This window comes from Vespa crabro, chromosome 3 (genome assembly GCF_910589235.1).
Source record: "Vespa crabro chromosome 3, iyVesCrab1.2, whole genome shotgun sequence".
NCBI lineage: Eukaryota > Metazoa > Arthropoda > Insecta > Hymenoptera > Vespidae > Vespa > Vespa crabro.
In genome coordinates, this window is record NC_060957.1 from 14,321,423 (window position 1) to 14,348,139 (window position 26,717).

A 26,717-nucleotide genomic window follows, 5' to 3' on the forward strand; every position below is an offset into this window, starting at 1 on the left:
AACCATTTGTTTTTCTCGTTAAAAATATAGTACGATATATGAATTTAACATCCAGATAAAGGTTTATGTAAAATTGTAAATAAAACGTAATATGAATTTAGAAAGAGGGCGGTGTTTTTATTCGGCTCTCTCATTAACAATGATGACTTTTTTTTAATCGAGCTTGTACTTACAAGTTTAAATTATGACTTACAATATAAAATATATATATATATATATATATATAGAGAGAGAGAGAGAGTGCTATTATTTTTTTTCAATGTATTCATCTTCAACATCACTGTCCGAATTTTCTTCCATTGCCTTTCGTGCATTCTTCTCTGCGTCTTCCTTTATTTTTGTTGGTACACGTTCGTGTTTTCCATTAGTATGCGCGCCTACCCAACTCATCTCTAATTCGAATTGTTTATCTTTCAATTCGTCGTGTACTAAATAAATTATACGTGCTGCTTCTTCCACTAAATCTTTACAAGTCATATCGGACAATTCTAATTTCTCAATTTCTGTCTTTGCAGTTTGTTTTGCTTTACCTAATTAATAAAAGACACAACAAAGAGAAGAAGAATCTATTAACAATGCCTATATTCGATTTCATACGTAATAGATTAAACGTTATACTCACCTACTGCACAACCGTAATAACCATAAGACACACCAGAAGGATCTATCATATACATAGTTGGACCATCTACTTCGTGAGCTCCAAGAATTACCGAGCAACCATACGGCCTTACAGCCGAATACAATGTATAAGCGTGCATATACATAGAAACGCGTTCATTTAGATATTTCAAAGGAATGCCTATTCCATATTGAGAACGATAACTAGCAGCCTCCGATCTTGCAGTTTCTGCTATTTGTCTTGCATCGGATATAAGTCCAGATACTACCATGCCAATATGTTGATCTATGTTGAATATTCTTTTGTTTGCACCAGGTTCGTAAAGTTTAGAAGTAATAAGTTTTTCTATGGCAAATACTACACCATCTTTCCCTCTTAAACCAATGACAGTCCTGTAAATGACAGATAAATGATAAATCGATAATCATAGTTTCTATATTACATATCAATTTTTTTATTTATCATAGATCATTCAGTAAAATATTACCCTCCATTTTCAACAGCTTTTTGTGCGTATTCCACTTGAAAAACGCGTCCGTCCGGTGAAAATTGAGATGCGGACAGGTCATACTGAAATTGTTAGAGGTTATGCGTTACGCTTATCTTCGATATGCCAATAGAATATTGTAAAATTATAAAATCCATGATGATTATATATTTACCCCGGTACCGATGGAACTCATGTCTCACCGAATTTCAGAAAGATTACTGTTTCTTCGGGAATGATGAAAAATTATTTACCCGCTAGAAAATGCGTGAATGGACGAAATATCAAAACTGATTCGTCAGCGCCACGAGAGGACAAGAGTGGAACTTACGTGACCTCTGCCGTTTATTTCTGCAACTTTCGATCTTTGCATGCAAGAGAAAGAGAAAATAGAGAAAGTAGAGAGAGAGAGAGAGAGAGAGAGTGTGTGTGTGTATATAAATTAATAACTAAAATATAATGGTCTTAATTATTTTCTTAATTATGCATTGTATATTAATGTCATATTCGATTAAATTATAAATAAAATTTATTATTTACCAACGTAACATTATAAATATCGAATATGCATGTTCTCGACTATCAAAAGTATCAGCCAATGAAAAGGCAGCTTTTATTACGCTTCTTCGTATTTTAGGCGCTGTAAATGTTTTTATTTTAACATTCGAAGAGAGATCAAGATCGAAATGGTTTAAATACAGAGGTAAAATACAAACATTCGACGTAATATAGGAATTCTCTTGGGGATTGATAAAGGTAAACAAAACAACAGATCGATCGAAGCGTTTAACCTCGAGCGTATAACTCGATGTTAGTTCATTACGTTGTTGTACCTCGTCGAGGAAGGTTCTCGTTTAAACGTTCGTACATACATACATACGTATATACGTATACACCTGTCGAGTCTTGAAATTTTTAATATTTTCTTTTTAATCAGATCTTCGTACGCAGCAATCTCTACGACATGAGATTGATATCACTTTCGTTGTCTTTAATTTTTGTAAACGACAATCGGCTGCGTACTTTAATATTTTTCTTTCATTTTACAACTTTATGCCACTTTTTTTTTCTCTCATAGAAATTTATATTTATATTCTAGAAAAGTTCATTTCACTTTTTTCTCTTTTTTTTCCATACTTATCGCAACTTTAGTAGATCTCACGTTTTTTTTTTTTTTCTTTTTTTCTTTTTTTTTATACATACGCGTTAGATGCGTATGTATATTTTGTATGGATAATATAATAATGGGAACGTGTATAGAGCTATGGTACTCGGTACTATGGCGCAATTTTCATAGCTTTTTTTATATATGTAAAAAAAGTTTTCTTATATGTGTAAAAAAAAAAAAAAAAAGAAAAAAGTAAATTACATGAGTATAGAAAGAGAATTTGTCGACGAGCATTAGATCATCCTTCGCATCATCGAAATTTACATAGGTTAGGAAATACGCAAATAATACGCAATATAACCCACCTTTAAATTCGTAATCTATATGTTACATTTTAATTCGTGTGAATAGAACGTTCGCAAGTCAATTATAATTATATCAATCATAACATAGAGAGGAAAAAAGCAAACGTTTCTTTTTCCTTTTTCTTTCTTTTTTTTTTTTTTTTTTTTTTTTGCGTGCCTTCAATAAACATTCAAAATATTTTCTACGTTAAAATAAAAAGTTGAAAGCTTCGAATATAAATCTTACGTTTTATTTCTTCTTCTCCGTCGTTAAGAATGCTTTGATATTTTCCTTTTTACAATTATATTCTGGTGGACATCTGCTTGTAAATCCGTACTCGATAGCTTTTCGAAGTTCGCTTATAGTCTTTTCGTATTTACGTTCGACGGATACGGTCCTATGATATATAAACAAAGAAAAAAACAAATGTATTATTTTTCTTAGCAAATTAACAGCTCGTTATTTGATATTAATATATTTAATACGTACTGTGGCATTAATTTCATCGTATTTAAAAGCATTTCAGCAGCACCTAAATATTCTTTAGCAATATGTGGTTCTTCGCAAGCTGCTCTATACAGGCACGTATCACCGATCAAATATCCCAGTGCCAAAGCGACTTCTCCTTCGGATATTATATTTTCTACGGCACAAGAAAATATACAATTAAAATTTCAAGATTTCAATTTAGAATGAAAAATTTTTAATATTTGTATTGAAATATCAATAACAATTGATTATATTTTGATTATACGATAAACATTATACAGATATATATATTTATAGAATGAAAATTATTTCAGATGAAATATCGTACGTAGAATTTTTATATACGATAATTATCATGGACGTACGAACCTTCGTTCAAATCGCGTCCTTTATAACCATGATTTCCAATATATCCAGCACCAAAAACTACAGCTTTTAATACGAGAAGTAGCAGTAGATTAGATAAATTCAGATTCAGTACCTATATAAAGTGAGACAGATAGATTTTAATTGTTTTTCCATCGGTAAAGTAACATTCTTTTTTATTTCGATAAGGAATCAAATAGAATAAGGTAGGAATTTTTAACGATAACAATAATGCTCGTTGGATGGCGCTACGATCTTTTTTCTTTTTATTTTATTTTTCGTATATGTATGATTTGAAATACGATAGGCTTTTGTTTCACAGTTTAAGCAATCATGGCGGACGAATGCTCGTAGCGTTTTTTGCGTGTCGGTAAGATATGGATTCATTTATACATAAATTGGTTTTGATTTTTCTGCCAAAATTCGTTTGATCATATAGAGTAACTATTTTTCTTAGGTGTTATTGAAAGTAAAGTGATCGTTCATGGAATTACAACTTCGTGAGGAAGAGACGTTGAAAGAAAAAAGTAACGTCGAAGGGACGACGGACATCTTGAAAAATGTTAAATTACTATGCAATTTTGAATTCGTTACGTTACAGGTAAGTAATACATGAATAAACTATTCTCGTGCACGTAGTACATTCGAGTTTTTTTTTCGCATAAGTGTGAGATTAACGATAAAATGAGCCGTATAGTGAAAACAATTCTATCGGAATAATGAACGCTACATACATATATATATATATATATATATGTATATTAAAAATAACTTAAATCGACTTAACGGCTTATTATCATTATCATTTTTTTTTTCAATTTTAATTTTAAACAGGACCGTATCTATCGTATACATCATTCTCCAGAGATGTTAGAATAAAAATTAATATATTAATATATAACGTTTACTCACCTGACTGGTAGTAGTCGATCGTTGCATGAATTCCTTTGCGATCTCAGCTAACATCGAACCATCCTTTTTATTATTGATTTCTTTACGAAAATCTTGACTTTCCGTATTTCGTGCTATTACCGAGTAAATCAATAAAAAGATTATAACAAACGTTCTTTTATCGACGAACAACATATTTCGTATTATAAAACTTTTATTTTTAAGTAAAATGTATATATATATATATAAGGTGTTAAACAAAAAAATCTAAAACATATATATATATATATATATATATATATATATAATTGATTAAGGATTGAAAGAATTATTAATTAGAAGAAGGATAAATTAATTGGTAGAATAAAAAGATTAGAACGATCGAAACTCATATTTAAAGAATAAAATATTTTAAGATAAAATAGATAAGTTGTTCTGTCGTCTAGTATAGTTTAAAGCAAAATGACATTGGTGACAATATGCGGCATCATTTTTATATAGAATCGTGTTGATGCTTTCTCGTTGAATCGTGATATGTGCATTTTACCTTCGTGCATGTATGTATGTACTTTGAGAGTGAGAGAGAGAGAAAGGAAGGGATCGTCAAAGTACGTTTCTTTTCTCTATTGTGACGATGATACGACACGACGACAATTTGTCGTTAATAATGCTTATTAGTTGTCTCGTGTTCGCCTTTCGTTCATAATTATGTCCTTACCTTAGAAACTTTCTTCTTTTAAAGTTGACGGAAATAAATGGTGAAAGCTTGAACGAGTGAAAACTTTTACCATATAGAAGCGTTCGTTGTCACTTGATGATGCAAGGAGAGCCTTTCTTCTTTCTCTTCTTCTTTTTCTTCTTCTTCTTATTTTTATTTTATTTTATTTTATTTTTTTTTTTTTTTTCTGTCGAACTCGTGAAATCAACTTTTTTGTTAGGAAGCGAAAAATGATAAAGGTGATGAACAAAGTTTTTATTTAATGCTGCGAAAAGAACAGGGAGAAAAAAAGAGAGTAATTGATAGAAAAATTGGTATTGTCGCGCTTAAAAAAGAAAAGAAAAGAAAAGAAAAGAAAAGAAGAAGAAGAAGAAGAAGAAGAAAAACAACAACACATAACAAGACAAAAGTTGAATCGCGACGATTGTCTGGAAAAACTCGCGTGAATACTTGAAAGAAAAGAGGATATGTATGTCTCCTCCTCGTGGTTGTATCCCTACGCAAAGGAACAGGAAGAAAAGAAAAAAAGGAAAAGACAAAAAGAAAAAAAAAAAAAAGAGAGAGAAAAAAAGCTTCGTCCGCGCAGACGCGAAAATACTTCGCGGCGTGTTAGTTTCTCACAACGATAAATTATTAATAGACGAAGGAGAAAAGTTCTTCTTTTTTTTCTTTTTTTTTTACCTTTTTTGCGAATTAAAATTCACCGTCAGCGTACGACAACTACATAAGGAGGAGGGGGTAAGAAACTTAGAGAAGGCAAGTAGGATAATTTTTATTGCGCGCGCATTTTCGAGTCCTATCGAAGGAGATGCCGTAACTACGTCTTTAGAATATTCGATGATTCTATAGCATGACGGATTGTCGTAATTGATAGCTTCATAGGTTCTTATTTATTAATCATGCATGTATCGAGTAGTATTGCGTGCACTTACGCATTATGACAATTGATCGGAGTTCAAGCTGTTAAAAGATGTATTCAAGGTTCGGAGAAAAATGTAGCCTGAGGAAAAAAAGTGTCGAAGAAATGGGAATGCAAAGGAAGGAGAGGGGGTGAGGGGGTTGGGAGGGACGGTGGGAACAAAAATGTTATCTTCAACTTTATGTTGCATATTCGATGGACTCTCGTGCAACCTGCGCTTTCGAAGATCTCTTTAATATTTACTGCATTCTCTCTTTCTCCCCCCCCCCCCCACTGCCCCCCTTTCATCTCGCCTCACCTCACCTTTCCCCTCTTCTCTCTTTCGATATCTTCTAGAAGCAACGCGCGCATTTTATTTCTCTGACGTGGTACATCGATCGAATTTTATATGATACGGTTTATAGATATTCTTTTTATATCGACCTTGATATTCTAACAATGAGATGTGGATTAAATTTCTCAAATTTTTTTTTCAAAAAAAAGTAGCATTAGATTTACTTTTTCTTTCTTTAATATATATTTAGCGAGAAAGTATGAATTATGGTTTTTTGGGAGAAAAAATGACAAGTATCAGGATGAAGTATTTTATTTTCAGAAATACATATCGATTTTATTTTGTTTATCTAGTTATTATTCGAACAATATTACTAGACTTTACAATAATTATAATAATATTATGTTTACAGACATTGTATGTTTATTTTTATTCTTCGGTCTTCACTGCGTAGAGAACCGATAAATAACCCATTGATGTTCTAACGACCTGAAGCATACGTTTTACAATGATTCTTTTTTTTTTTTTTTTTTTTTTTTTTTTTTGTCGAGATATATAACGGATTTAATTAAGTAATCGAAACGATACATTTAGAATGGATTTATTTGAAATATGATAAGATCGGCAAGCCGTCGAGATTTTTTTCTTTTTCTTACTTCGCTGAAAAGCTCGTGATTGAAGGAACAAAATTTTCCAGCTGTAATGCGCAAGGGCGATCTCGCGCGGCGCATGATCAGTATGAGACATTTTGCTTCGTTCGGTGACAAATTGTACCATTCGCATTCGTAGGCAGCGGTCGCCATTTCTGTACTCTAAAATGCAACGTTTCAGGACTATTAATAAACTGAATCTATTAACATATTACAAAATAAATTCTATCGATGTATCATTCGCATATAGATTATTTCTTATTTTGAGATAAAAAAAAGTAGTAAAAGTTCATTGATGTGAAATATTATATCGGTAGTAAAGACGAGATCGTTAAGTACAACGATTTTAGATTCAAATTTACCTCTGAAAGAAGTCTCTCGCCCACGTAACAATAGAGATAAAGTTGAATTAGGATATAACAGACGTAGAATGCTGCGCATCCGAGTTCCAATAGAAAGAATTTATCCTTTTCACCTGTTAGAGACTACGAGAGTTGAAAAGAAAAATAAATAGACAAGTTTTTGTTATATATTTTATTATATACACGCATATATATGTATATATGTGTGTGTAATAATTTTTATTTACTTCGAGCGTTTGAAAGCTTTCCAAGCAGAGTGTTATGGTACATCCTAACATCTGAATCAGTAACATAATGTTGAAGCAATTTTCAATCGTTTCTGTGAATCTTGGATAAAAGAAAATTCAATTACGTAGATCGGTAACGATCGTTATCATAGAAATATTATCAATTCAGTTTCAGCTCACCCGTTAAGGTATTCGTGTTTCTTGACGATGCGTCCTAACTTTGCCTGAAATTCATTATTCGTTTCGCTTCGCAAATTAATTAGCTCGTGCCTAAGATTAGCCAATTGTCCGCAAACGTGTAACACCAGAGTAGCGACGAATGTGTCGACCACGGAATAAGTAGCGCAAGCATAAAAGGAACCCATTAATTGTCCGAAAAAGATTAATTCGTAATTTGGACTGGGTTTCGTTTCCCATGGAAAATAGGCTGGGAAGAAGAGTCCACGGGCGCTTGCATAATTTGTTGCCAAATGCATTATGGCGTAAAAAACGACGAGGCTGTTACACATTATGTTGGCCGTTATGGTTATTTTTCTTGAGATTTCAGCTACGATCATCATCCTTTTAACGTCATCTTCTTTCGTAGCTTCCTTGCGATCCTTCTCCATGAAGTTTAACAGTCCTTTCAGGGCTTTGACAGAATAAAATAATTCGTATTTAGAACTAGTTTCGTTGTTATGTATGACAATGTTTAAACGATTTTAGAACATTTACTTTACATTTTCCATTAAACCAAAAAGCGATAGTCTTCAGAATAGCAATAGAAATGGTCATGTTATCCATAGACAGATTTTCTACGACCAGATCGAAGTCACCCCATATGAAGAAAAGATTTATCGTTTGCGGTAAGCTTACGAAAAAAAACATGAAAAATATCGCGGAGAAAACTTTTATGTTCTCCGATGGGCTGATCAACTTCTCATCCGGCCAAAGCCCCATGAATCTCATGCTGTAGATGTTCCAGCCACAAGCGTAATGGACGTGTGAACTTTTTTTATCATCCACTGTTAATTAATTAATTGATCTTATGTATATTTATTTAATTTTAGACAAATCGATCGGATTAGAATATCTTTGATGATAGTCGAAAATATATTTTTTTTTCTTTTTTAATCTTTTACTTTTGATATCGATATAAACACGCCTAAAATTTCCAAAGGAATTTGCTACCTCGACTTTTATCCATGTAGGCTTTTGCGACAAGAACGTACCAAGGACTGTTTCCGGGCGGTTCCTTTCTTATTTCGTGAAGCATAAGTTCGGTAACTTTCATAGCGCATGCTCTAACAAAAGCTAGGGTAATACCATATTTATTATTTATTAAATTCATGTCGGAAATGTTTGACCACGGACTAGTGCTCTCGTAGACGTCGAGTATTGTCCTCGTATATCCAAAAAGTATATTAATCCAGAGGGAAAAAAAAAATTCTATAAAAATAAGTTGATACAGAGAGAGAGAGAGAGAGAGAGAGAGAGAGAGAGAGTGTTGATAGAAGAAGAAAGATACAGAAAATTTGACAGGATTATGATTTAATTAATCCTTGAAAGGAACTACGAACAAAATGCCATATGATTTCGATATTTTTTGTTCGAATATATTCGATTCTATGATAATATAATAATGTCTAAATTAAATTGAATCTATCATTCATCTTTCATTATTGTTGCACGCAAAACAGATAGATAGCCCATTGACGTCTTCAAAACCTGTAATAACAATTTCAACGTACAGGTATCTCATTTTTATTAACTACGATTTGTAATTTATTTCGTCATAAAAAGAAATTATTCATTTTTTAGTGGCTCATTTGGATTACTTACGCTGCTGTAAAGTTCATGATTTAAAGTAAAGAATTTTCCTGCTGTCAGACGCAAAGGTGATCGTGCTCGACGGATTATCAATATCAGGCATCTAGCCTCGTTCGGTAGTAAATCGTACCATTTACATTCGTATGCGGCAGTAGCAAGTTCGGTACTCTGAAAGGATAGATTTTTAATCGATAGCTTTATATTTCATTTCGAAAGATATTTCTTAATCGCCAATGTTTCGTTCACCTCGGACCAAAGTTTTTCACCGACGTAGCAGTAGAGATATAATTGAAGTAGAACGTAAGAGATGTAGAGTGCGAAGAATCCAATCTCTACTACTTGCATTTTTCCACTGACCATTAACTGAAATTCGTACTCTTGTAGATATTTTACGATTGATTAATTATAAATGTATCTTTAATAGATATAGAGAAATTCGTATGGTATTAATGAAGGATGCGTTAATAAATAATTATTTATTATGTAATATGGAGTTGTAACGAATGTACAAAAATCTCGACGGTTTGTAAAAAAATTGAGAGATAATGGTAGAGGGATAATATCGATGTACAGACGAATCTATGGATTTTTTGTTTGAATTTTACCAAAAGTCCTTGGAAACATTCCATACAGAGTTGCACGGTGCAAGCGAGTATTTGGAAGAGGAGCATTAAATTGAATCGATCTTCTATCGTATCGATGAATCTAAAGAAATTAGCTTATAACAATTGATGATAATGTTGCAATCGTTAAGATCATTTATTTTGATTTTGCAAAATTATTACGTATTGAATCACCTGTTCAAATAATCGTGCCTCTTAACGATGTAACTTAATTTGATTTGAAATTCTTGTCTCGTAGCGGAATTCAAATTGATGAGAACGTTTTGTAGTCTCGAAAGTTGTCCACACACGTGAAGGATCAACATGGCTAGGAAAGTATCCACTGACGTATACATTACTGTATAATAAGTTGTACCTATCATTTGACCGATGAACTTAAATTCGAATGTTGGACTAGTCATTGCCTCAAATGGAAAATACGCAGGGAAGAATAGAAGACGACCCTCGGTACGCATCGATAGGCATCTCTTGATAGTATATATAACGATGACAGCATAACAGATAAGGGTTGCACTCATAGCTAGATTCTTGCTAAATTTTGCGTATTTCATCATTTTCGTTTCATCTTCCTTCGTAGATACTTCCTTCCAATCTTCCTCCATTGCGCGGAGAAGATCTTTTATTGCTTCAATGGAAACAATTGATAAGACAAAGCGTGGAAACGTAGAAAAAGATATAAACAGTAAAATTATTGTCTATATATATCTAGCTGTTATCGTTAACCCTCTGTAACTTTCTTTTTTTCGTTGCGTTTAACAAAAATTATTGTAATTGATGTTACTTTTACTATTCCGCATAATTGTATCATACGGAATCGTAAGTTGCAGTTTGAAAAAATTAATAATCTCGTACATGCAATGAGTTAGTAATAATGAATTTGTACGATCGAATAAAATGAAATGAAACTTAATGAATACGGAGATCTAAATGTTATCGAGTTTTAATTTACATAAAGTTATAGAGGGATTGAAATAAATGAAATGTATTTACGTCCTCCGTTAAACCAGAAGAAGATCATCTTTACGAATGAGATCGTTCCATTTATGGTGTCTAAAGATAGATTTTCTATGACCAAGTCGAAATCACGTCGATCATAATAGAGTAGTATGTATTGAGGTATAGTGCAGAATGAGAGGATGAAGATAATCCCTATTAATACTTTGTAGCTCGAGATTCGATCGAACTTTCTTTCCTCTGGCCATATACCCATGAATTTCATCGTGTAGAAGTTCCATCCACAAGCGTACTCCACTTGCGAAACTTTCGTTAACATAGGACACGTTAGTATGTTCGAATTAGATTGCATGTATTAGGTGTGCAATAATTTTGGAATTGTATAGGAATTGTTGTGGATCACATATTCGTTGGTCACGATCACGGGCTCGCAAGATACGGATCGATATGGTATATTACGATCTCTTAGAAATCTTAGAAAATTTGGGATCCCATTCGAGGAGTGAGATGGAGGGAGAGTGATAGAGAAATAGAAATTATATTCATTATATGAACTTTAGAAGAAATTCATTTTTTCAAAATTACTTCAATTTAATTTCGTTGCATCGATCATTGTTTATCATGTTTCTATAATTGTGAACGATAGTTAAACGAAATTGAAAAAACGATAGAGATAACAATTGTAAATATTAATTAAGAAATGGTGTTAGAAAAAAATGTTTAATCGGTCTCTACCTCTATTAATGGTCGTCATGTTCTTTCTTGTGACAACGTCCTATCAGGAACTGATTCTTTTGTTCGCTTCTTTCGCATTTCGCGTGACATCTTTTTCGAAACATACGTGGGGCGCATGCTCTGGAAAATCAGCGTACACTGTGACGTGAATTACTGTCTAGATTTAAGTTCATTCACAAAGTTATATTTTTAACGCATAGAAAATTTCGATAATACTTCAACTTTAGGGAATTGCGACAGGGTTAGGATAAGCCATTAAGGATCTTATACCGTTTTAGGAAATTTTTGATACTTTTTAATACCCATAGATATATATTAGAGACAAGTGTCCTAAAAAGATCCCTCTATCGTTGGACACTCTAAGCGATTTGTTATATAATTTTGCATGGTTACTACATCATCGCTCTATCACTAGAGTATATTAATTTATCGATATAAAAAATATTTAACAAAGACACCCTTTCAATATCGATGAAATTGAGTACTTAAGAAGACTTATTTTATGGGACGTAGGAATTTGATAATTTTAGAAAAACATGATCAACTCGTTAAAATATAACTAATTATTTACTAAAATTGGCGAATTGAAAGAATTGTTTGCATCATATTCTTCCTTTTGTTTAACGTTTGATAATACGTTTATATTGTATAAATGTATAAAATATCGACAAGTAGCTCATAGACGTTTTGAAAAACTGCAGTACATATTTAAATTGCAGTATATGTATGTATAAGAGCTTAATACTGTTACCTACGTCGTTGAAAAGTTTACGTGCGATTTGTGAAGATATTCATTCCCCCGATGCATGGTTATGACTCGAATGACTTAGCTTCTATTTTATGTTGCATCGTTTATTCCCATTCTCTGTAGCATGAGAATTTCATTATCTTATTTAACTTATCTTTTCTTAATATGTATTTGTGTGTGTGTGTGTGTGTGTGTGTGTGTGCATTTGTTGAGCTACTTGTCATGCGTCAAATAACATCCGTGTAGGTGTTCGTATTGGAAACTGATCCTCCTCAGTTGATTTACCTTTATAGCACTTGTATATTTGTATTTAGCGCTTGCTCTATAGAAACTTCATTTTTCTACCATATTGTATATATTAATTTTTCAAATTAATCTTGAAAATTAATCCCTTTTATCAGGATAGATCAGTAAATGTTACTTGTGTTTTTATCGTCCTATCGAATAGATCCCTCTGTGGTATGAGCTTCAAAGCTCCTCGCCACTTCTAGATTGCAACTCTAGCGGTTACTTTGGTTTAGGATTTGTGGAAACATTCCGTGTTACCAACAATGCATCGGATTACCAGCTCGGAGTAGTCTGATACATAGTTTAAGAGTATAAGTCGATAAAACTTGACAAGAAGGTACGATCGATAGATCTCGTAGGTTTTAATGGACATAATAGTAAGGTTATTTCAACAAATTATTTGAGTATATGAAAAAAAAAATTCATTCTATAAAAGTAAATTTACATACGGTGAATGATGATAGAAAAAAAGGGTTATAGCAATTTTGAGAGGATCATGATTTAATAAATCTTGGAAAGAAACTACAAACTAATTGTTATATGAACTCGATTTTTTTTGCTAGAATATATTCGATTCTATGATAATATAGTTATTTGTGAATTAAATTGAAAATGTCATTGTTCATCATTTATCATTGTTGCGCGTAAAACAGATAGATAGCCCATTGACGTCTTCAAAACCTACAATAAATAATTTCAACAGTACAGGTATCAGGTTTTTATTAGTTACGAGTTATTATGATTTATTTAGGTGTAAAAAATGAGTTGTTCATTTTATTGTGCCTCGAGGAATTACTTACGCTGCTGTAAAGTTCATGATTGAAAATACAGAATTTGCCTGCTGTCAGACGCAATGGTGTTCGTGCTCGACGTATTATCAATATCAGGGATCTGGCCTCGTTCGGTAGTAAATCATACCATACACATTCGTAAGCTGCATAAGCAAGTTCGGTACTCTGAAAGGACAGATTTTTATTCGGTAGCTTTATATTATTTCATTTCGAAGGCATTTTTTAACCACTATTGTTTCGTCCACCTCGGACCAAAGTTTTTCACCGATGTAGCAGTAGAGATATAGTTGAAGAAGAACGTAAAAGATGTAAAAAGCGAAGAAGAACATCTCTACTAAGGGCTTCTGTTCCCCTTCATCGGCTATTAACTGAAATTCGTAAGCTTGTTCATTTTTACGATTGGTTAATTGTAAATGTTTCTTGAATTTTTTTAATAGATGTAGAGAAATTCGCGTGGTATTAATGAAGGATGTGTTAATGAATAATTGAAAATTATTATTATGTAATGTGGAGTTGCAGCGAATGTACAAGATTTCAATGATTTCTATAAAAATTCTGTGATAATGGTAGACAGATATATCGATGCGCAGACGAGTCTATGGATTTTTTGTTTGAATTTTACCAAAAGTCCTTGGAAACATTCCATACAGAGTTGCACGGTACAGCCGAGTATTTGAAATAGGAGCATTATATTGAATCGATTTTCTATCGTATCGATGAATCTGAAGAAATTAACTTATAATAGTTGATGATAATGTTATAATCATTTATTTTGATTTTGTCAAATTATTACGTGATTCTGGACCATTAGGTACCTGTTTAAATAATCGTGCCTTTTTACGATGTAACTTAATTTGATCTGAAATTCTTCTCTCGTAGCGGAATTCAGATTGATCAGATCGTTTCGTAGCCTCCAAAGTTGTCCGCACACATGAAGGATCAACATGGCTAAGAAAGTATCTACTGCCGTATACGTTACTGTATAATAAGTTGCACCTATCATTTGACCGATGAACTTTAATTCAAATATTGGACTAGTCATTGTCTCAATTGGAAAATACGCAGGGAAAAATAAAAGACGACCGTCGGTACGCATAGATAGACATCGCTTGACGGTATAAACAAGGATAAGAGCGTAACAGACAGCTGTTGCTCTCGTAGATAGGTTCCTACTAAATTTCGCGTATTCCATCATTTTTTTTTCATCTTCCTTCGTAGATACTTCCTTCCAGTCTTCCTCCATTGCCCGGAGAAGATCCTTTATTTCTTCGATAGAAACGTTTGATAAAAATAAGCGTGGAAGTGTGAGAAAACATGTAAAAAGTGTAACTATTGTCTTTATATTCAGCTGATATATTTTATTGTTAACCCTCTGTAACTCTATTTTTTGATCATCTTTTAAAAGAAATATTATAGTTGATATTGCTCCTATTATTATGTATAATTGTATCATCGTAGCTTGCAGTTTAGAAAAATTAATAATCTCATATATACGTAGTAACAATGAATTTTCTAATCGAATGAAATAAAATGAAATTTAAGAAATACGGAAATCTAAATTTTATCGAGTTTAAATTTATATAAAGTTACAGAGGGATTGAAATAAATGAAATGTATTTACGTCCACCGCTAGACCAGAAGAATATCATCTTCATGAATGAGATCGTTTCATTTATGGTGTCCAAAGATAGATTTTCCATAACCAAGTCGAAATCACATCGGTCGAAATAGAGTAGTATGTATTGAGGTATAATGCAGAATAAGATGATGAAGCTAATTCCTATTAACACTTTGTAACTCGAAATTTGATCGAACCTTCTTTCCTCTGGCCAAATCCCCATAAATTTCATCGTGTACAAGTTCCATCCGCAAGCGTACTCCACTTGTGAAACTTTCGTTAACATAGGACGCTTTAGTATAATATCATTTGATTTTAGGTATACAGCGTGCGTTAATTTTGGATATATATAGGGATTATCGTGAATCACATATTTGTTGGTCACGATTGCGTGACCATAACCAATAGCAATGCGAAACTACGGTTTAGTATGATATATTATTCAAATCTGACAAGATTCAGTATCGAATTCAGGAAAAGAATGTGAGGAGAGATAGAAAGAGAGAGAGAGAGAGAGAGAGAGAGAGAGAGAGAGAGAGAGAGAGGGGAGGGAGGGAGGGAGGGAGAGAGAAAAAGAAGTTATATTCACAATATGCTCTTTAGGAGAAATTCGTCGTCGGAAGATTACGTTCAATTATTGTATCCATCATTCTTATTATGTTTATATAATAATGAACGATACTTAAAAGAAATTGAAAATGATAGAGATAAAAATTGGAAATATTAATTAAGAAATGAAATGAGTAAAAAATATTTAATCGGTCTCTACCTTCACCAACGGTCATGTTGGTTCTTGTGACAACGTCTTATCGGAAACTGATTCTTTTCTTCGTTTCTTTCGCATTCCCGCGTGATATCTTCTTTGAATCATGCATAGGGCGCATGCTCTGGAAAATCAGCGTACGTTGGGACGTGAATATCTGTTTAGATCATATCTTTTTTTTTTTAGTTCCTTCATAAAATTAGATTTTTAACACATAGAAAATTTCGTTGAATATTTCAACTTTAGGTAATTGCGACTGAATTAGGGTAAGTTGTTGAGGATCTGTTTTAGGAAATTTTCGATACTTTTTAATACCCATAGATATATATTAGAGACAAGTGTCCTAAAATGATCCCTCTATCGTTGGACACTTTAAGCGATTTGTTATATAATTTTATTATAAAATATGTCTCTCGCGTGATTAATATTTAACAAAGACATCCTTTCAATATCGATGAAATTGAGTACTTAAGAAGACTTATTTTATGGGACGTAGGAATATGATAATTTTAGAGAAACATAATCAGCTCGTTAAAATATAACTAATTATTTACTAAGATTGGCGAATTGAAAGAATTGTTTGCATCATATTCTTCCTTTTGTTTAACGTTTGATAATACGTTTATATTGTGTAAATGTATAAAATACCGACAAGTAGCTCATAGACGTTTTGAAAAACTGCAGTACATGTTTAAATTGCAGTATATGTATGTATAAGAGCTTAATACTGTTACCTACGTCGTTGAAAAGTTTACGTGCGATTTGTGATGATATTCATTCCCCCGATGCATGGTTATGACTCGAATGACTTAGCTTCTATTTTATGTTGCATCGTTTATTCCCATTCTCTGTAGCACGAGAATTTCATTATCTTATTTAACTTATCTTTTCTTAATATGTATTTGTGTGTGTGTGTGTGTGTGTGTGTGCATTTGTTGAGCTACTTGTCATGCGTCAAATAACATCCGTGTAGGTGTTCGTATTGGAAACTGATCCTCCTCAGTTGATTTACCTTTATAGCACTTGTATATTTGTATTTAGCGCTTGCTCTATAGAAACTTCATTTTTCTACCATATTGTATATATTAATTTTTCAAATTAATCTTGAAAATTAATCCCTTTTATCAGGATAGATCAGTAAATGTTACTTGTGTTTTTATCGTCCTATCGAATAGATCCCTCTGTGGTATGAGCTTCAAAGCTACTCGCTACTTCTAGATTGCAACTCTAGCGGTTACTTTGGTTTAGGATTTGTGGAAACATTCCGTGTTACCAACAATGCATCGGATTACCAGCTCGGAGTAGTCTGATACATAGTTTAAGAGTATAAGTCGATAAAACTTGACAAGAAGGTATCGATAGATCTCGTAGGTTTTAATGGACATAATAGTAAGGTTATTTCAACAAATTATTTGAGTGTTTAGTATTCATTTAGATAGGTATAGTAGTCGCTTTAAATTAGCGTGAATTTATATTTTTATATTTAGTGACATGTAAGGTGGACAATTATCGATATGAAAAAAATATTTTATCTTTTTATTATTATTAAAAAGTTAATATTGTTCCTTACATCTTGAGAAAAATATGAAAGAGGACGATTAATTATTTTTAAGATGAATTCTTCACCGATATAACAATATAAATAGGTTAAAAGTAAAATGTATATCAAACAGAATCTATAGGAAGACATTTGAATCAGAATCATTCTATTATTTGCTCGACAGGTTTAATATAATTATAGACATAGATTATTACTAATCTTTTTAATGATTTATCTACAATCTTACCACACTGGTGTTTTGGAAAACATGTAATCCAAATTTATGTCCTACAGCCAAAGATTTGCAGCAGTAACGTGCCAATGAATTATTCTTCGATATTATCGACAAATCTAAAAAAAAAAAAAAGTAAAGAAAAAGAAAAAAACATTTATGAAGAAGCTTTTAGTAATTATTAAAATAATAGACTTATTCAACAATTTTTTTTTTTTTAAAGAAGAATCAAATAACTCGATGTTTGATTAAATTTTTTTTTTCTTATTTCGAGATGCTTTTTTAACATCTTTATAGCGTAACGTTTTCAGAACAAATGTAATCCCTATCGAAGGAGATAACTTAACTATGTCTTTAGAATATTCGATGACCCTATAGCTCGACGGATTGTCATAATTGATGCCTTCATTGGTTCTTCTTTATTAATTATGCATGCGTCGAATAGTATTGCGTGCACTTGCCCACGTTCAAAGCATTGAAACGAATCGGCTGTTGAAAACTGTTGAAAGATTTATTAACATTTTCTGAAGAAAATGTCGTCCGAGGGGGAAAAATGTGTAATAGAAATGGAAGAACTAAGAAGGAAACGGATGAGAAAGAAAATGTTATCTCCAACTATATGTCGCATATAATCGTTGAATTCGTGCAATCTATGCTTAAAGATGTCCTTAAAATTTATTCAATTTTTATTCTCTCTTTTTTTGTCTATTACCTCTTCCCATCCCTCCTCCTCCTCCTCCTCTCTTCTTTCTTAATCTTTTAGATCAATGCGCAACGCGTGTATTCTCTTTCTCCGACATGTGGAAATCATTATTTCTCATGAATTTCATGTGATACGTTTAATGGATATTTTCTTTATTTCTGAAAATGTAGATTAATTTGTTAATTTTTTGTACATTACGAGCATTGGTTTGTTTTATTTGGAAAAAAAAATAGGAGTTATGAAAGGAAATAGGAGAATTCTCTGGATGGAAGCTTTCGCTTGCAGAAACGTTATACTATATACGTAGCTATTATTCAAAAAATATCCCTATACTTGAAATAAGAATATATCGTTGCTCTTTTGTCATAATCATTCTAAGTTTACTCTCATTTTTTCGCTCTTCTTATTTCAAACGTAGAAAAATCGCTAATTCGTCGACTTTTTTTTCTTCTTTTTTTCTTTTTTTTTTTTTTTACTTCGCTAAGATGTAAATAAGTAATCGATCTTATTGCTCCTATATGCCAAAAGACGTATTAATTCGTGAAAAATGCATTTATTAAAATTTGTCAGGATTATGATTTAATAAATCCTCGAATGAAAGTAGGAATAAGATATTATATATTATCGATATATTTTTTGTTTGAAAATATTCGATTCTAAGATGCGATAGTATTTTGTGAAAAGCTTCGAATGTATCATTCGTCCTTTGCCATTGTTGCACGCAAAACAGACAGGAAACTCATTGATGTCTTCAAAACCTGAAATAATTCACCTTATAAGTATCTCCTTTTTATTAGCGATGATTATTTATTTACTATTACTTAAGTATATAAAACAAAAATTGTTTAGTTATTCGATGATAATTATTTACGGTGCTGTAAAGTTCGTGATTCAATATACAGAATTTGCCAGCTGTTAGACGCAAAGGTGATCGCGATCGATAGATTATCAATAACAATGATTTTGCCTCCTCCGGTAATAAATTGTACCATTTACATTCGTATGCGGCACGAGCAAGTTCGGTACTCTGAAAGGACAACTTTTTATTCAATAACTTTGAATTTCATTTTAAAGATATTGTTTAATCATTAATTTTTCATCTACCTCGAACCAAAGTTTTTCACCGACATAGCAATAAAGATATAATTGAAGTAGAACGTAAAAGATGTAGAAAGCGAAGAAGAACATCTCTAGTAACGGCATTTCTTCTCCATCATCCATTATTAACTGTAATTCGTACATTTCACAATTTGTATATTTTACAATTGATTAATTGCAGGTACTCTGAATTTTTTTTTAGCAAATGGATAGAAATTAGTGCCTCATTAGGGAATCATGCATTAATAATTTTTATATTTAATAGAATTCTAGATAAGATGCAATATTTAGAAAAAGTTTATATTTGTTGATTGTCCGCACAAAAATTCAGAGAAAGATAAATAAATAAACATATAGATGCACGATCGTATATATTTATTCTTTCATAATTTTACCACAAGCCCATGAAAACATTCCATGCACAATTGCAAGGTGCAACCAAGTATTTGAAAGAGCAGCATTATATTGAACCGGTCCTCTAACGTATCGACGAATCTTTTTTTTTAAAGAAATTATTTGATTACAAATCTGATTAGAACTTTTTGAATTCTGATTAATTACCTGTTCAAATAATTGTGCCTTTCCACGATGTAATTTAACTTCATCCCAAATTCTTTTCTCGTAGCTGAATTCAAATCGATAAGATCGTTTTGTAATCTCGAAAGTTGTCCACAAACGTGAAGGACCAACATTGCTAAGAAAGTATCTACTGCTGTGTACGTTACTGAATAATAAATTGCACCTATCATTTGACCGAAGAACTTGAATTCGAACAGTGGACTGGTCATTGTTTCGAATGGAAAATATGAGGGGAAAAATAAAAGACGGCCCTCGGTACGCATCGATAAACATCTTGTCATAGCGTAAACCGCGATGAGCGAGCAACAGAATGCGTTTACTTTCGTAGATAGAATTCTGCTGAATTTCGCAAATTTCATCATTTTATTTTTATCTTCTTCCCTGGTCACTTCGTTCCAGTCTTTCTCCATCGCGATGAGAAGTCCCTTTATTTCTTCGATGATTAACGATAGATAAAAATAAGCGTGTAAAATTTGAGATTAAATGTGAAATAGTATTTAATAACGATCGTCCATATTTAGCTGAGCATTGTTCTAGTAGTTATATTGTTAATCCTCTGTAACTCTATTTTTTTTTTTTTTTTATAATGTTTTTAATAAAAATGTTAATTTCTATTACTTGTGCTATTAATATACCAAGCGTAATAATTAGTACAATTAAAAAATTTCATATATGTAAATCGACAATGTTAATGTGCCATTGAAAATTTAACGAAACTTAAGAAATACGAAAATCTAAATGTGTGCGAGTTTATGTTATTTATTAGAGGGTTGAAATAAATGTAATTTATTTACGTTCACCGCTAGACCAGAAGAATATCATCTTCATGAATGACATCGTTCCATTTATGTTGTCCACGGATAGATTTTCCATAACCAGGTCGAAATCATTTCGATTGAGATAGAGTAGCATGTATTGTGGTATAGTGCAGAACAGGAAGATGAACGTAATCCCTATTAACACTTTGTAGCTCGAAATTTTATCGAACTTTCTTTTTTCTGGCCAAATCCCCATGAATTTCATCGTGTATATATTCCATCCGCAAGCATAGTCGACTTGCCAAACTTTCGTTAACATAGAACGCGTTAGTATGATCGCATTAAATTGTAGATACAAAGGGTGTAATAATTTTGAAAATATATAGGAATTATCGTGAATCACATATTCGTTGGTTACCATCGCGTGACCATAACCAATAGCAATGGGAAACTATGGTTTAGTATGATATATTATTCAAGACTGACAACTTTCAGCATCGAATTCGGGAAAAGGGTGGGGAGGGGGGGGGGGAGAGAGAGAAAGAGAAAGGAAAAGAAATTGTATTCACGATATGCACGTAAAAACATTGATGTTGCAAGATTATGATCGATTATTGCTACCGATCATTATCATCATGTTTTTCATAGCGAAAATTAAACGGATACTTGAAGAAAAATTATATGGACAGATATAATAATGTTATGATTAGTTAAAAATTGTGATGAAAAATGTATTTATACGGTCCTCTACCTTGAGCAATGCTCATGTTAGTTCTTGTGACAACGTTCTATCGGGAACTGATTCTTTTGTTCGTTTCTTCCGTATTTCGTATGATATTTTTCTCGAATCATGCGTGGGAGCGCATGCTCTATGAAATCAGTGAACTTTGTAACTAGAATAATCGTATAGATTATTTATAGTTGACGAAGTTTGATTTTTAATACGTACAAAATAATGATAGATGAAATATTTTAACTTCAGGAATATTATTATTTTATTTTATAAAATTTCTAAATATTGTTTTCATACAACAATTTTGTTGGGATCAGTATCCTGAATAGATCCCTCTATCGTTCGACGCTCCAAACGATTTGCTGTATGTCTTGCGTGTCGTAACTCTCACGGTTCGTCTATCATCAGTCTAGCTGACATTAGAGTATGTTAACTTACCGACACGCAAGACATCACAAACATCTAGGAAACAATTTCTTTCAATGCTGATAAAATTTAATATTTAATAAAACTTGTTTTGTGATATGTCGTATGGGTATGTAGCAATTGTAAACTTTCGAAAACACGTAATCAAGCTCATTGAAATAGAAATAATTATTTGTTAATATGATGGATTAAAGAATTCGTTTGCTCTTTTTTTGTACAACGTTTTATAATGTATTTACATTTGCGCTTTGTATGAAATAGTAAACTCATTGAGAGACTACAGTAGATACGTCATAATGGATTTTTTTTTTCCATTAGGTCTATAAAAGTGATGTAGTATTGTTACTTACATTGTTCTAATGTTTGTATCTGAATGGACAAAATTTCGCTGAATTATCTATTCGTATTCGAAACGTGATAATGATTCGAGATTTGGTTTGATTAGGTGATAAATTACACCATTGAACGTATTATATTGTATCGACGATTTCTATGCTATATAAAATCAAGTACTTAACCTTTTTTTTTTTTTTTTTTTTTCTTTTTTGTAAAAAAATATAAAAGAGAAAATTAATTATCTCCGAAATGAATTCTGTCGGCGATTAAACAATATTGATATATTTGATGCGAATTGTATGTTAAATAGATACCGAAGAAAAAAATATTTCGAAGAAAAAAATATTTCCATTTCATTTTCAATTCGTACTAATCTTTTTAGTAATTTATTTAATATCTCACCAAAAGCGTCCCTGGTAACAACATTTAACCAAAAATTATATCGAACGGCCAAGCATTTGTGACAATAACGTGTCGTTAAATTATTCTTCGATTTTATCGATGAATCTGCAAAAAAACATTTTGCGGAGAATCGATTAGAAATAACTACATAAATCATAGATTTATTACCAAATTTCTTAGAAATGAATTTTAAATGGATATACCTGTGTTATAGAAATTGTGTTTTTTGATAGAATGTAATAATAAATTAATTCGATGCTTCATTCAATTTTCTTTCCTTTTCTTCCGTCAGACATTTAATATATTTATAGAGTTAACATTTCCAGTAACAAATGTAATTCAAAAAAGAAAAGTTTATAGCGCATTTTCGAGCCCTACCGAAGTAGATGACTTGACTATGTCTTTAGAATATTCGATGAACCTATAGCTCGAATGAGATCGCCCTAATTGATAGGTTCATTGGTTCTTATTTATTAATCATGCATGTGTCGAGTAGTATTGTGTGCACTTAAGCATTCAGAGCATTATGACGAATCAAGCTGTTAAAAAATGTATTAACGCTTCTGAGCAAAATGTAGTCCGAGGGGAAAAAATGTATGATAAAAATGGGAGAACAAAGGAGGAAGAGGAGGCGGTGGGAGAGGCGGCTGAGAACGAAAATATTATTTCAAACTTTATCATCGCATAGTCGTTGAACTCGTACAATTTACGCTTAACGGAGATGTCCTTAAAATTTACTCATTTTTTATTCTCCATTTTCCGCTCTTTTACCTCCTTCCAATCCTCCTCTCTTCTATCGTTGTCTTTCAGACTCGACGAGCGCATTTTCTTTCTTCGACGTGGCAACTCCGATCGAATTTCATATGATACCGGCTTATAGATATGTTATTAGTGTCTAGAGATGTAGATTAATTTACTAATTTTTTTTTTTTTAACGCTATTCGTTTTATTCAACGAGAAAATATGAATTATGATTTAGGGGGAATGAAAAGTTTCAAGGCAATTTTTCCTAGTTCAAGGCAAAAGTTCCTAGGTAATTTTTAAAAAATCGTTTATCCTTTCTCGAAACGTTTTAGGCAAAATATTTCTTCAGATTGTAAAACTACAAGTGTAGCAACTTTATATATATATAAATTTGTCAGGATTATGATTTAATAAACCCTCGAATTAAACTACGAGCAAAATATAATCTAGATATAATTTTTTTGAAAATATTCGATTCTAGGATATTATAATAATTTTTAAATTATCTTGTAAAATATTATTCATCTTTTATCATTGTCGCACGCAAAACAGATAGATAACCCATTGATGTCTTTAAAACCTGTAAAAGGAAAAAATAATTCAACGCACGTGTCTCTCGGTTTTTGTTAACTACTAACTATTTATGATTTATTTGGGTATAGAAAAAAAGTTGTTCATTTGATAGTGTCTCTTATAGGGATTACTTACGGTGCTGTAAAGTTCATGATTGAAAATACAAAATTTGCCAGCTGTCAGGCGCAATGGTATTCGTGCTCGACGTATTATCAATATCAGGGATCTGGCCTCGTTCGGTAGTAAATCGTACCATTTACATTCGTATGCGGCACGAGCAAGTTCGGTACTCTGAAAGGACAAATTTGTATTCGGTAGCTTTGTTTATCATTTCGATAAACATTTTTTAATCATTAATGTTTTGTCCACCTCGGACCAAAGTTTTTCACCGACGTAGCAGTAAAGATATAGTTGAAGTAGAACGTAGAATATGTAGAAACCGAAGAAAAAGATCTCTACTAACGGCATTTGTTCTACTTCTTCGGCCATTAACTGAAATTCGTACTCTTATAGATATTTTACGATTAATTAATTGTAAGTGTTTTCTGAATTTTAATAAAATATGCGTTAATAATTTTAAATAATTATTATAAAATTATTATGTAGTATGGAGTTACAGTAGCGAATATACAAGATTTAGATAAGAAATGGTTTGGAGAATGATTGTACTTGCTGACAATCCATTCAAAAATTCAGATATACATGTAGACGGATATAGAGATGCACAAAACGAATCTGTCTATTTTATCGAATTTTACCAGAAGTCCTTGAAAACATTCGATGCACAATTGAAGGGTACAGCCGAGTATTTGAAAGAGAAACATTATGTTGAATCGATCCTCTATCGTGTCGACGAATCTTTAAAAAAAAAAAAAAAAACCATTCCCATATAATTGATCATGATATTGTATTATTATATATTATAATAATTATAATAATGTTAATAATTATTTCATAACAATAACCTGTTCAAATAATTGTGCCTTTTTACAATGTAACTTAATTTGATCTGAAATTCATTTTTCATATCGGAATTCAAATTGATCAGATTGTTTTGTAGCCTCGAAAGTTGTCCGCATACATGAAGAATCAACATGGCTATGAAAGTATCCACTGCTGTATACGCTGTGGTATAATATACCGAACCAATTATTTGACAGATGAACGTCAATTCGAACATTGGACTAGTCATTGTCTCGAATGGAAAATATGCCGAGAGAAATAGAACACGACCGTCGGTACGCATCGATAGACATCTTTTCATAGCATAAACCGCAATAAGGGCGTAACAAATAGCGGTTGCTCTCGTAGCTAAAATCCTACTGAATTTCGCTAGTTTCATCATCTTCTTTTCATCTTCTTTCGTCGTCACTTCCTTCCAGTCTTCCTCCATTGCGGAAAGAAGATCCTTCATTTCTTTAATCGAAACGATGAATAAAAATCAATAGAAAAATCTAATCAAAAATATTAAATGTCGAATGATCCTTTATATTTTTAAGCTCTCTATAATTATTTTTTGTCATGTCTTTGAAGAAAAAAAATTATATTATTACTTCGTGCTTATAATAAAACGAATAAAGTTGAATATATCGATTGTACAATGACAAAGATATTTTTTTTGTCGAATAGAATGAAATATAAATTACGAAATATTGACAGATCTAAAATAAGTGCGAGTTATAAATTTACGGGAAATTATAAAAGGATTGAAATAGATTTAATTTATTTACGTCCTCCGCTAGACCAGAAGAATATCATCTTTATGAATGCGATCGTTCCATTCATGTTGTCCACAGATAGATTTTCCATAATCAAGTCGAAGTCGTCTCGATCGAAATATAATACTATCGATTGAGGTATAGTGCAGAACAAGATGATGAATGCAATCCCTATTAACACTTTGTAGCTCGAGATTTGATCGAACCTTCTCTCCTCTGGCCAAATTCCAATGAATTTCATCGTGTATAAGTTCCATCCGCAAGCGTATTCCACTTGCGAAACTTTCGTTAACATAGGACGCGTTAGTATAATCGCATTAGATTACAGGTATTAGGCGTGCAATAATTTTGGAAATATACAGGAATTATCGTGAATGACATATCCGTTGGTCACGATCGCGTGACCACAACGTGCGGATCAATATGATATATTATTTAATTCTGAGAACTTTTAGGATCTCATTCGAGGATAGATAGATAGATAGATAGATAGATAGAGAGAGAGAGAGAGAGAGAGAGAGAGAGAGAGAGAGAGAGAGAGAGAGATAAAAAAAGAAAAAGAACAAGAAATTATATTCACGATATGTACTTTGGAAATATGTCATTGCAAGATTATGATCAATGATTGTATCAATGATTATTGTGACATTTTTTATAATGAACATTAGTTAAAAAGAGGAAGATGAAAATTATAGGATATATTGATTGATTAATTGTTAAGAATAATTGAAAATTGAAATGGAAATTGTTTAAGTAATAGTCTACCTCGACCGACGTTCATGTTGATTCTTATGACAACGTCGTATCAAGAACTGATTCATTTCGTTCACATTTTACATGACATTTTTCTCGTATAATGCGTGGGGCGCATGCTCTGTGAAATCAGGAGAACGCAGTTACGATAATGACCGTCTTTTCTATAGACACAGATATCTTTTAGGGACGAGTATCCTGGAAAGATCCCTCTATCGATGGACACCCTAAGCAATTTGCTATATGGCTTGTATGCTATAACTCCCGTGGTTACTCTATCATCTGTTTATCTACCACTAGAGTATGTTAACTTACCGACACGCATCGTCGATATC

General features: G+C 32.1%; 8 protein-coding genes across 8 annotated transcripts in view; 1 reads left to right on the plus strand and 7 right to left on the minus strand.

Annotated features, from left to right (window-relative positions):
* Positions 1 to 92: 92 nt before the first annotated feature.
* Positions 93 to 1,426, minus strand: LOC124422894 (proteasome subunit alpha type-3). Its single transcript, XM_046959857.1, has 4 exons — positions 1,285 to 1,426; positions 1,110 to 1,192; positions 623 to 1,014; positions 93 to 530 (listed from the first exon to the last, which is right to left on the minus strand). The coding sequence occupies exons 1-4, from the start codon at positions 1,303 to 1,305 to the stop codon at positions 247 to 249; spliced, it is 780 nt and encodes a 259-aa protein (XP_046815813.1). The 5' UTR covers positions 1,306 to 1,426; the 3' UTR covers positions 93 to 246.
* A 257-nt stretch (positions 1,427 to 1,683) lies between these two features.
* Positions 1,684 to 5,990, minus strand: LOC124422895. The gene is made up of 6 exons (XM_046959858.1): positions 5,027 to 5,990; positions 4,330 to 4,442; positions 3,421 to 3,532; positions 3,052 to 3,205; positions 2,809 to 2,959; positions 1,684 to 1,749 (listed from the first exon to the last, which is right to left on the minus strand). Exons 2-5 carry the CDS (start codon positions 4,381 to 4,383, stop codon positions 2,812 to 2,814), a joined length of 468 nt encoding a protein of 155 aa, XP_046815814.1. The 5' UTR covers positions 4,384 to 4,442; positions 5,027 to 5,990; the 3' UTR covers positions 1,684 to 1,749; positions 2,809 to 2,811.
* LOC124422887 overlaps positions 3,740 to 26,717 on the plus strand; it is an 89,234-nt gene continuing 66,256 nt past the window's right edge. Inside the window, exons 1-2 of the mRNA XM_046959844.1 lie at positions 3,740 to 3,787; positions 3,875 to 4,018. The gene's annotated coding sequence lies outside the window, so the exon portion shown is untranslated. The remainder of the gene's footprint in view (positions 3,788 to 3,874; positions 4,019 to 26,717) is intronic.
* Positions 6,649 to 8,788, minus strand: LOC124422855 (odorant receptor 13a-like). The gene is made up of 7 exons (XM_046959790.1): positions 8,629 to 8,788; positions 8,178 to 8,462; positions 7,639 to 8,089; positions 7,459 to 7,558; positions 7,232 to 7,354; positions 6,876 to 7,031; positions 6,649 to 6,708 (listed from the first exon to the last, which is right to left on the minus strand). Exons 1-7 carry the CDS (start codon positions 8,786 to 8,788, stop codon positions 6,649 to 6,651), a joined length of 1,335 nt encoding a protein of 444 aa, XP_046815746.1.
* On the minus strand, positions 8,917 to 10,922 carry LOC124422856 (odorant receptor 13a-like). Its single transcript, XM_046959791.1, has 4 exons — positions 10,065 to 10,922; positions 9,873 to 9,972; positions 9,514 to 9,630; positions 8,917 to 9,435 (listed from the first exon to the last, which is right to left on the minus strand). Exons 1-4 carry the CDS (start codon positions 10,490 to 10,492, stop codon positions 9,244 to 9,246), a joined length of 837 nt encoding a protein of 278 aa, XP_046815747.1. The 5' UTR covers positions 10,493 to 10,922; the 3' UTR covers positions 8,917 to 9,243.
* On the minus strand, positions 13,130 to 15,519 carry LOC124422857. Its single transcript, XM_046959792.1, has 5 exons — positions 14,200 to 15,519; positions 13,979 to 14,136; positions 13,734 to 13,758; positions 13,416 to 13,598; positions 13,130 to 13,296 (listed from the first exon to the last, which is right to left on the minus strand). Exons 1-5 carry the CDS (start codon positions 14,857 to 14,859, stop codon positions 13,231 to 13,233), a joined length of 1,092 nt encoding a protein of 363 aa, XP_046815748.1. The 5' UTR covers positions 14,860 to 15,519; the 3' UTR covers positions 13,130 to 13,230.
* Positions 18,768 to 20,148, minus strand: LOC124422858 (odorant receptor 13a-like). Its single transcript, XM_046959793.1, has 5 exons — positions 19,922 to 20,148; positions 19,756 to 19,855; positions 19,367 to 19,489; positions 19,134 to 19,289; positions 18,768 to 18,776 (listed from the first exon to the last, which is right to left on the minus strand). The coding sequence occupies exons 1-5, from the start codon at positions 20,146 to 20,148 to the stop codon at positions 18,768 to 18,770; spliced, it is 615 nt and encodes a 204-aa protein (XP_046815749.1).
* LOC124422860 (odorant receptor 13a-like) lies at positions 23,478 to 26,639 on the minus strand. The gene is made up of 6 exons (XM_046959794.1): positions 25,642 to 26,639; positions 24,877 to 25,327; positions 24,607 to 24,769; positions 24,281 to 24,403; positions 24,047 to 24,229; positions 23,478 to 23,918 (listed from the first exon to the last, which is right to left on the minus strand). The coding sequence occupies exons 1-6, from the start codon at positions 25,922 to 25,924 to the stop codon at positions 23,856 to 23,858; spliced, it is 1,266 nt and encodes a 421-aa protein (XP_046815750.1). The 5' UTR covers positions 25,925 to 26,639; the 3' UTR covers positions 23,478 to 23,855.

Coding starts and splice junctions, on each gene's coding strand:
- LOC124422894 (XM_046959857.1), bottom strand. CDS start 1,305: ATGAGTTCCATCGGTACCGGG. Junction 1,193..1,284: donor TGAGTTCCATCGGTACCGGG/GTAAATATATAA, acceptor TAACAATTTCAG/TATGACCTGTCCGCATCTCA. Junction 531..622: donor TTATTACGGTTGTGCAGTAG/GTGAGTATAACG, acceptor TTTATTAATTAG/GTAAAGCAAAACAAACTGCA.
- LOC124422895 (XM_046959858.1), bottom strand. CDS start 4,383: ATGTTAGCTGAGATCGCAAAGGAATTCATGCAACGATCGACTACTACC. Junction 3,206..3,420: donor AGGACGCGATTTGAACGAAG/GTTCGTACGTCC, acceptor CTTGTGCCGTAG/AAAATATAATATCCGAAGGA. Junction 2,960..3,051: donor ACGATGAAATTAATGCCACA/GTACGTATTAAA, acceptor TATATATCATAG/GACCGTATCCGTCGAACGTA.
- LOC124422855 (XM_046959790.1), bottom strand. CDS start 8,788: ATGAATTTAATAAATAATAAATATGGTATTACCCTAGCTTTTGTTAGA. Junction 8,463..8,628: donor CTACATGGATAAAAGTCGAG/GTAGCAAATTCC, acceptor ATTAATTAACAG/TGGATGATAAAAAAAGTTCA. Junction 6,709..6,875: donor ATCACGAGCTTTTCAGCGAA/GTAAGAAAAAGA, acceptor CGTATGCTTCAG/GTCGTTAGAACATCAATGGG.
- LOC124422856 (XM_046959791.1), bottom strand. CDS start 10,492: ATGGAGGAAGATTGGAAGGAAGTATCTACGAAGGAAGATGAAACGAAA. Junction 9,631..9,872: donor AATGTTTCCAAGGACTTTTG/GTAAAATTCAAA, acceptor TACGAATTTCAG/TTAATGGTCAGTGGAAAAAT. Junction 9,436..9,513: donor GTGAAAAACTTTGGTCCGAG/GTGAACGAAACA, acceptor CTATCCTTTCAG/AGTACCGAACTTGCTACTGC.
- LOC124422857 (XM_046959792.1), bottom strand. CDS start 14,859: ATGATACAATTATACATAATAATAGGAGCAATATCAACTATAATATTT. Junction 13,759..13,978: donor GTCTGCGCATCGATATATCT/GTCTACCATTAT, acceptor TAGCCGATGAAG/GGGAACAGAAGCCCTTAGTA. Junction 13,599..13,733: donor CAGAAGCCCTTAGTAGAGAT/GTTCTTCTTCGC, acceptor AATAATATAAAG/CTACCGAATAAAAATCTGTC.
- LOC124422858 (XM_046959793.1), bottom strand. CDS start 20,148: ATGACCAGTCCACTGTTCGAATTCAAGTTCTTCGGTCAAATGATAGGT. Junction 19,856..19,921: donor AGGCACAATTATTTGAACAG/GTAATTAATCAG, acceptor TTAAAAAAAAAG/ATTCGTCGATACGTTAGAGG. Junction 19,290..19,366: donor GTGAAAAACTTTGGTTCGAG/GTAGATGAAAAA, acceptor TTGTCCTTTCAG/AGTACCGAACTTGCTCGTGC.
- LOC124422860 (XM_046959794.1), bottom strand. CDS start 25,924: ATGTTAACGAAAGTTTCGCAAGTGGAATACGCTTGCGGATGGAACTTA. Junction 24,230..24,280: donor GTGAAAAACTTTGGTCCGAG/GTGGACAAAACA, acceptor TGATAAACAAAG/CTACCGAATACAAATTTGTC. Junction 23,919..24,046: donor ATCATGAACTTTACAGCACC/GTAAGTAATCCC, acceptor TTCCTTTTACAG/GTTTTAAAGACATCAATGGG.